The sequence below is a fragment of the Aptenodytes forsteri genome, unplaced genomic scaffold, assembly GCF_000699145.1.
Source record: "Aptenodytes forsteri isolate BGI_AS27 unplaced genomic scaffold, ASM69914v1 Scaffold59, whole genome shotgun sequence".
Taxonomy (NCBI): Eukaryota; Metazoa; Chordata; class Aves; order Sphenisciformes; family Spheniscidae; genus Aptenodytes; species Aptenodytes forsteri.
Window position 1 is genome coordinate 2,477,675 of NW_008794085.1, and position 7,617 is coordinate 2,485,291.

The window sequence follows — 7,617 nt, forward strand, 5'->3', positions numbered from 1 at the left end:
TATCAAATATAGCAAAAAAAAATTGGAAGGGGACAGCTTAAAATGAAACACTCTAAAACTATAATTTTCTGACATTTAGAATGATATAAATGTTTTAAATGCTAAATTTCACCTAAAGCAGAATATTTATTTTAAGCCTGAAAAAATAGGGAGAATTTTATTTGAATTTTTTTAATTACTTTTTGAATCAGCCTTGCTCCCTATAGAGTTAATGCAAGTAAAATGTTTAAAATGTCCCTGGGAGATAATAGCGATATGTTAACTGCTTCTGTAAGATAAAATAGCACTGCTGAGCCCACAGGGTTTATACTGGTTTTGCAATAGTGTAAGCAAGAGACAAAAGAATAAACTGCTGTATGAATTGCTAAGCCTGTATTTGGAAGGAAAGCATACTGAACTAGTGATTATGTTAATTTCTTCCAATCGGTATGCATATTTAGTACCAAAGTAATTTTATTCACATAAGTATCTCTTCTTAATTTCCTCTCAGATCCGCTCTCCACTATTCGAGGAATACAATGGCATCTGGCCCAGGGACCCATTTACTCGATCTTCCAAAATCACCCAAATGGTTTCTTCATGTCTTACCCAGCCCTTCAAGTTTGAATACAGTAGCGGACGGATTGGGAACATTTATGGCCCAGAAGACTGCCCCGCTATGTGCATTAACATAGTGAGAGGAATACTGAACATGATGCAGATAACCATTAAAAAATCACAGAACGTGTATGAATTGCAAGAGGTTTGTTTTTTCCATTCTAAAGCTACTTGACCGAAAGGATGTGTTCTGTTTAGGTGCTCTTCCTTCAAGATTCTGTTTATTTGCATCTACTTTCAAATGTAGAAAAATCATCAAAAAAGGTCAATTTTTATTCACATAGAAGAAGATGGGTGCATATGTGTTGAACGAATTATCTGAGCTGGATTCTTTTTAAGACATCTGCCCTTAAGACTTAAGACGCAATCCTTTGAAGAAAAAAGAATTATTAGCTATGAATGTATTTGTTATACGGCTTCGCTGATACAGCTACTTGGTCCATTTTATTTGTTCATTGTTGATATTAATTAACTGATTACTTTTTCATTTTAAACTCAGTCCCCTGACTGAGTATTGTTCACATGTCTATTTTTTAGTTCAGTAGGATTAATTGTGAGTAATGGTAACGGGTTACAAAACATAATTAAGACTGTTCAGTAGGCCCTTAGCCTCCTACCTTCAGACCCTTCAGAATCTTCGTTCAATAAAACTTCTTGTCATGCAGTGAAATCCTGGTATAACTGGGAAGTCTCATTGCCTCTGTTGATGTGCACAGGCTGGAATTGGAGGTGTTTGCCATACAAGGTACATCATCCAGGAAGACAGGAAGAACAGCCGAGTCTCCATTACCAAAACCGTAGACCAAAATAATTGCCAGGAAAAGGTGATGAAGAGTGTTGGAATGGCTTACGTCTATCCTTGTCCTGTCGACATGATGGTACGAGAGATGTGAAAAGATCTTCCTGATTACAAGCACGGCCATTCTGTTCCCATTCACTCTTTGGGTCTCTCTGTCCTCCTGCAGAAGGGAAGGCTCGTAAAAGGGACTGCAGCTTTCTCCTACAAACTGAAGCAGTCAGACAGTGGCACCCTGATCACCGAAGTGGTGTCGCAGCAGGTGTATCAGATCTCACCACTCAGTGAACCTACCGGTGTTGCTGTCATGGAAGCAAGGTAGGTGGGACATGGGCTTGCTTCACAAAGTGAGAGTAATTATAGATTCTGGCAGTCCCTTTCACCCCCAGTTGAAGTGAAGTGAGAATTGAGCTCCACAGCAGTTGGGTAAAGCTGCGAGTACTCATACTCGAGGTTTCTACGCTCCTAAAAATTCAGTGAACCATTCTTTATTTGTACCCCGGTGAACTTGGCACTACAATTACATGGAAGAAAAGGAGAAAAGCTCTTTTGCTCGTTTATACCATAAGAATGCAACTTTACTACTCTGTCCTGAAAAAGGGCTAATTTATAGTGTCAGGAGGAAGATGGTGCACATAGAAGTAAGATCATTGATTACACTGAGTTGGTAGCTCTCATTCAGAAGGCAGCAGTTTAGCTCCTCCTCAGAAACGATTTCATTGTAGATAACTAATACTATTTTGTTCCAATTAGAAGGCTTTATCCATTAGCAAACTGTAAGATTTTACTATGATAATGATGATTAAAGAGTAAAACTTACCATCACAGTATCACTGAGCCAACAAACAGCCAAAGCAGATGGAGGAAGAGAGCTAATTCATCCCTCCCATGGCACTTGTCTCTTGACAGACAACAACTCACCTTGCTTGAAGTGAGAAGCGAACAGGGGAGCGCCCCGGACATTTCCATGCAGAGCTACGGAAGCCTTCGTTACCACTTCCCATCAGTATTGCCACAGATGCCACTGCAGCTAATCAAGATGAAAAATCCAGAGCAACGGGTATAGTATTTTTAGGTCTTCAAATTGCTCTCCGAATCAAAGAATTAATGAAAGAGTAATGATCATAAATTCCAAAGGATTTAATTATGTATGCCCTCTCTCTCTCGTGTTTTGTAACAGATAGTAGAAACATTGCAACATATAGTCCTGAATAACCAACAAGATTTCCATGACGATGTTCCATACAGATTCTTGGAGCTCGTCCAGCTCTGCCGGATAGCAAGCGCTGATACTCTTGAGTCCATCTGGAGACAATTTTCAGATAAACCCCGCTACAGGTATTTCATCGCATCAACTTACAAGAAACTTTTCCATTTTTTGAGAATTGAGAGCTAAAATTAAGGATTTTTTTTTTTTTAACCTGCTTGCAGGCAATGGCTGCTGAGTGCAGTTTCTGCAACAGGCACCGCAGAAGCACTCAAATTCATTAAGACCAGAATTCGCAACGATGACCTTAACTACCTTCAGACTCTTCTAAGTGTTTCTTTTGCTCTCCATTTAATGAAAGCTGATGAACACACTGTTCCAATAGCAGCAGTGAGTAAATCCGCGTGAATCTTTCCTATCTGATAACAAAAGGAATGATAATTGATGGCAACCTTTGATTATTAAGTACATTAAAGACTGGATTCTCCTCTCATGTACACCAATTTTGTGCAAATGTTGAACCATGAATTTCTTTTGGCATTACATATATGAGAGAGTTCAGTCCTGTGTCTTCATTTCGCTACATGGATATAAAAGCCCTTCTCCCATAACAGCTTCTGAGAATGATTCCCATTTTCGTTTGCTGGGATCACATGTCATGCCTTCTGCAGACAAAACTTTGCCCACTTTAATCCCTTACTTCCGAAACAAATGGTGATTTGTGTGTTATCGCATTTGAATAGCTCTTTTAATTGCAAACTATTCCTATGAACTGGCAAGTGCTGCAAGTGAAAGTATTAGTGCAAACATCAAATATTTTGACACTATAATGAATCATTTATTCTGAACAGGATTCTTCCCATCTCTAGTCAATACTCTTCTTCTTAAATAGGAAAAAAGGGTATGATGTGAGAATGCATCATTAATATAATTGAGTTGCACATTGTTCTAAGGATATTCCATTTATAGATTGATGTTTACCCATAATCTTTGTATTTTCAGTATTATGCTCAGTCGAGGAACATCAAAATGGTGCTATCTAAACTTATATATATTGAAACTAGTGGGGAATTAAGCTCCTGAGTGAAGCTTGCAAATAAAATGTCTACAAGCTGATCTAATTTGTTTGGATGTGAACAATAATCATTCTGAAATTTATCCCCTCAGATAAGCTCTGATGATTTTCCTGCTCTGAAAGCTATGTGAAGCACTGTATTAATAATAATACCAAATTAATTTTTTTTTTCCTTTTTTTCCCCACAGGATTTAATGACCAGTTCTCGAATCCAGAAAAATCCCATGCTTCAGCAAGTTGCCTGCTTGGGATACAGTTCTGTGGTCAATAGATACTGTTCTCAGACCTCAGCTTGTCCTAAAGAAGCTCTTCAGGTGGGTGGCTTTTTGTCAGGTTGTTCTTAATAGCTTAGTAATGTTCATTACATTAGCTTAATTCTTTTAAGATACAGTATAAAAATGGCAATTGGACTTACAAATACACATTTCATAGGTCTCCTTCAGAACAAAGGCAATGAATCATTTTATTAATGTAGATATTTGCTTCATCATTGAAAACACAGTTTTCACATCGTAAGGTAAAATCCTGAGAGAAGCCATCACTGAGTGATTTTATTAAAACCAGTTGCTTTATTGTGATAGGCTTTTCCATGAGTAAGGGGAAGACTCTTGACAATCTAAACATTAGGAAGAAAAGACTGAACTGTGCTTTGTCTCTAAGCCCATCCATGACCTGGCAGATGAAGCGATCAGCAGAGGCCGTGAAGACAAAATGAAATTAGCCCTGAAGTGCATTGGTAATATGGGAGAACCAGCCAGCATCAAGCGCATCCTGAAGTTCCTTCCCATATCTTCATCCAGTGCTTCTGATATCCCCATCCACGTTCAGATTGATGCCATAATGGCCTTGAGAAAAATAGCTTGGAAGGACCCCAAAACAGTAAGTAGGATCTGTCAGGGATTTCTTTACTCAGTGAGTTAGAAAATATATACTGTAAGGGTAATGAATTTAATGGTATCATGTGTGTGGATTCAGCATGTTTAAAAAAAAAAAAGGATTATTTTTAAGAACAACACAATACAGTTCTATATTTCAGCTGATGTTTTCCACTAAGCTGTAATAATTATTAGTCAGTAGGAAGCTTCCAGAAGGATATCAGCAGTGTTTCTTTAGTCATCTGTCATAACCAATTAAGTCCTGTGCTAGTTATATATGGTGGAAATTTAGCCACCTAAAAGTCAGACATATAATTTAACCTGCCTTGATAGTCAAGAGGAGAGAGAGAGAGACTTTCTCTTGACCTCCTAGGCAAAATGCCGACATTGCTCTGCCTCTTATAGACCCTTCCCTTAAGGCTGGATGAGTCACCACTGACCTCCCGCTGAGGTTGCTGGCGCGGTGAGCATAGGCAAGACCCCTGCCTTCCAGATGGTTTAGGTATAGGAGCTATATGAGACAGCACCCACGCAGACTGCCTTTGGTGAGCTGCTGAAGCTTCCCTTTTAAAAGTGGTCTAAAATGGTGAAGCATGCTCACTGAGTCAGTGGAGTTACTCCAAAGAATGAATCTATCTTATTGTCTACCGTTGTTTCTTCCGAAGTTATTCACCGATCTTTGAATGTCAGTAATGCAAAAAGCTATGCTGATGTCTTTTTGATTGTGGTGGGTTGACCCAATACCTTGATACGTGGACATTTATTTCAGATTCAGTGCCAGCCCTTCTCCATGGGGCTGTTCCTCCATGGCCCCTTCAGTTGTCTTAATAAAATGATGTGGAACCGTGCAGTAAAAAAGATCAGGAAATCTTCCTGCAGGGGTAATGACCCCCTCTCCCATATTTCTTGTGGGTTACGTGTGGATCCGGTCTGCAAAAATGTCTCAATATTGGTAATTCCAGACACTGTGTTTTCCCTCTGCAGGTGCAGGGATATCTCATCCAGATCCTGGCAGACCAGTCGCTTCCCCCCGAAGTGCGAATGATGGCTTGTGCTGTTATCTTTGAGACGAGGCCTGCCCTGCCTTTAATAACAACGATAGCTAACGTGGCAATGAAGGAGAGCAATTTGCAAGTGGCCAGTTTCGTGTATTCCCACATGAAGGCTTTGTCGAAGAGCAGTTTGCCGTACACGTACAACATGTAAGCAGAGACAGGAACGAAGTGGGCGATCTTCTGCAAATGATAAGTTCTGTTACATTCTTGTCAGTGAGCGCTGCATGTGCTGACAAACTGAATTCAGTTTATATTCTGACGGGGTGCAGCTTATTTCTGGATATTATTACCTTTCTCATTTTGTTTAGATCTTCGGCTTGCAATATCGCCCTTAAGCTGCTGGCCCCCAAATTGGACAGGCTGAGCTATCGGTATAGCAAGGTCATCCGTATCGGTGGTTACTTTGGTGAGTAAAAGCGTTTCAGTGACCAGGAAACTTTCCCTTCAGAAATCCATTCTTAAGAGACATTAAGTCCTTTGGAGAAATACGGCATTCTGCATTTCAATAAGAAATTGAATTAAATGTGACAGTCACATATTTAAAAGTGCATGAGTAACCATTTATTAATTTGGGCCTAAACAGTTAAAATTTATGTAATGATGTATCTTGGAGTCAGTAATGGAAGAAGCTGCAGAAATATGATCTTGAATGATAAGCAGAATGGTTAGAAAAAAGACGTGTCTTTTGTTTACTTCTGCCATAGATAACTATAAAGTTGGTGCTGCTGGAGATGTCTTTGTTATGAACAGCCCGGGAACAATGTTCCCATCAGCCGTAATTTCCAAGCTGATGGCGTATTCTGCAGGGTCAGTGGCTGATTTGGTGGAGGTAAATATTTACCTAAATCGATACTAAAGCAAATTAAACTTAAAATTGACCACAAAGTTTCCTCTCTGTAAGTACGTTTCAGACTGCTCCTTCTCATGCTGTTTTGGTAGGTTGGTGTCTGCGTGGAAGGCCTCACAGACGTCATCATGAAACAAAATATACCGTTTGCTGAATATCCCGCATACAAAAAGATAAAGGAGATTGGAAAAGCTGTAGGTATTTTCAGCAATGCAATGTGTGGGTTCTATGAAGGGGTATTTAGTGCGGCTTCTCGTACTAGTTAAGCCCTGTCTCAGAAGGTAAACTACCCGCCCAGCAGTCAGCTCGAGTATTTCTGCGAAAGAGAGATCTGCAGTGGGACTGCAGGGGACATCACTCCTGCGAGGGTTGCGATAGCTCCTGCAAATGCCTCCTCCCCACCTCATGTATGGCTGCAGAAGGAGGAAGGGAGGAGAGGGGGGAGGTGGACGTTGCGGCACGGTGTGTCTCTCATGCCTGGCAGGCTTCCTCCTCCCTCCCTTCATCTACCTCACTTAGTTTACAAGAATATGCCTTCGTCTTCAAGAGAAAAGGTGATTTGTTGCTGTGCTTTCAAACTGGGTTTAGTGGTACTAATGGCCCAGATCCTCTGTGTAAATGTTATTGCATCGGAATACAAAACACCGGACAGGAGGCTGTTCGTGGGCATCTCAACGACAGGGAGTCAGTCTGAATTAGTGACACTGGGCTATTTACAAAGCACCAAAGAAACACAAGCAGCAATGGAAAGTTGCAGCTTGGTCAGCGATGGGTTTGATCACTTTGCTGAATTAGCATTTGTAGTGTTGCATTAAAGAACTTCGCTTGTTTCTTTATCTTTATGTTCCCTAGCTGCTGGGATGGAAGGAGCTGCCAACAGAAACCCCCTTGATATCAGCCTACTTGAAACTATTTGGCCAAGAGCTGGCCTATGTCAACATCGATAAGGAAGTCCTCCATCAGGCTATGAAGGTACCAGGGACCCCTACTTTTCTTTGCAAGATTTGAAACCATTGTACTTTTATATCCCAACCTCTTGGATCTCTGTTTTACTGCAGACTCTGCTAGAACCTGCTGACAGGAACACAGTGATGAAGAGAATCGTCAGCCAAATCCGCAATGGCATTGCAGGACAATGGACACAGCCGGTGTGGCTGGGGGGGGG

General features: G+C 40.6%; 1 protein-coding gene across 1 annotated transcript in view; it reads left to right on the top strand.

Moving 5' to 3' along the window:
* LOC103894674 (vitellogenin-2) overlaps positions 1-7,617 on the top strand; it is a 25,660-nt gene that overhangs the window by 1,382 nt on the left and 16,661 nt on the right. Inside the window, exons 4-17 of the mRNA XM_009274097.2 lie at positions 491-742; positions 1,314-1,475; positions 1,563-1,711; positions 2,303-2,453; positions 2,574-2,731; positions 2,825-2,990; positions 3,864-3,989; positions 4,336-4,554; positions 5,535-5,752; positions 5,914-6,011; positions 6,310-6,434; positions 6,545-6,646; positions 7,305-7,424; positions 7,511-7,600. Of these exons, the coding sequence (XP_009272372.2) occupies positions 491-742; positions 1,314-1,475; positions 1,563-1,711; positions 2,303-2,453; positions 2,574-2,731; positions 2,825-2,990; positions 3,864-3,989; positions 4,336-4,554; positions 5,535-5,752; positions 5,914-6,011; positions 6,310-6,434; positions 6,545-6,646; positions 7,305-7,424; positions 7,511-7,600 (2,136 nt within the window). The remainder of the gene's footprint in view (positions 1-490; positions 743-1,313; positions 1,476-1,562; positions 1,712-2,302; positions 2,454-2,573; positions 2,732-2,824; positions 2,991-3,863; positions 3,990-4,335; positions 4,555-5,534; positions 5,753-5,913; positions 6,012-6,309; positions 6,435-6,544; positions 6,647-7,304; positions 7,425-7,510; positions 7,601-7,617) is intronic.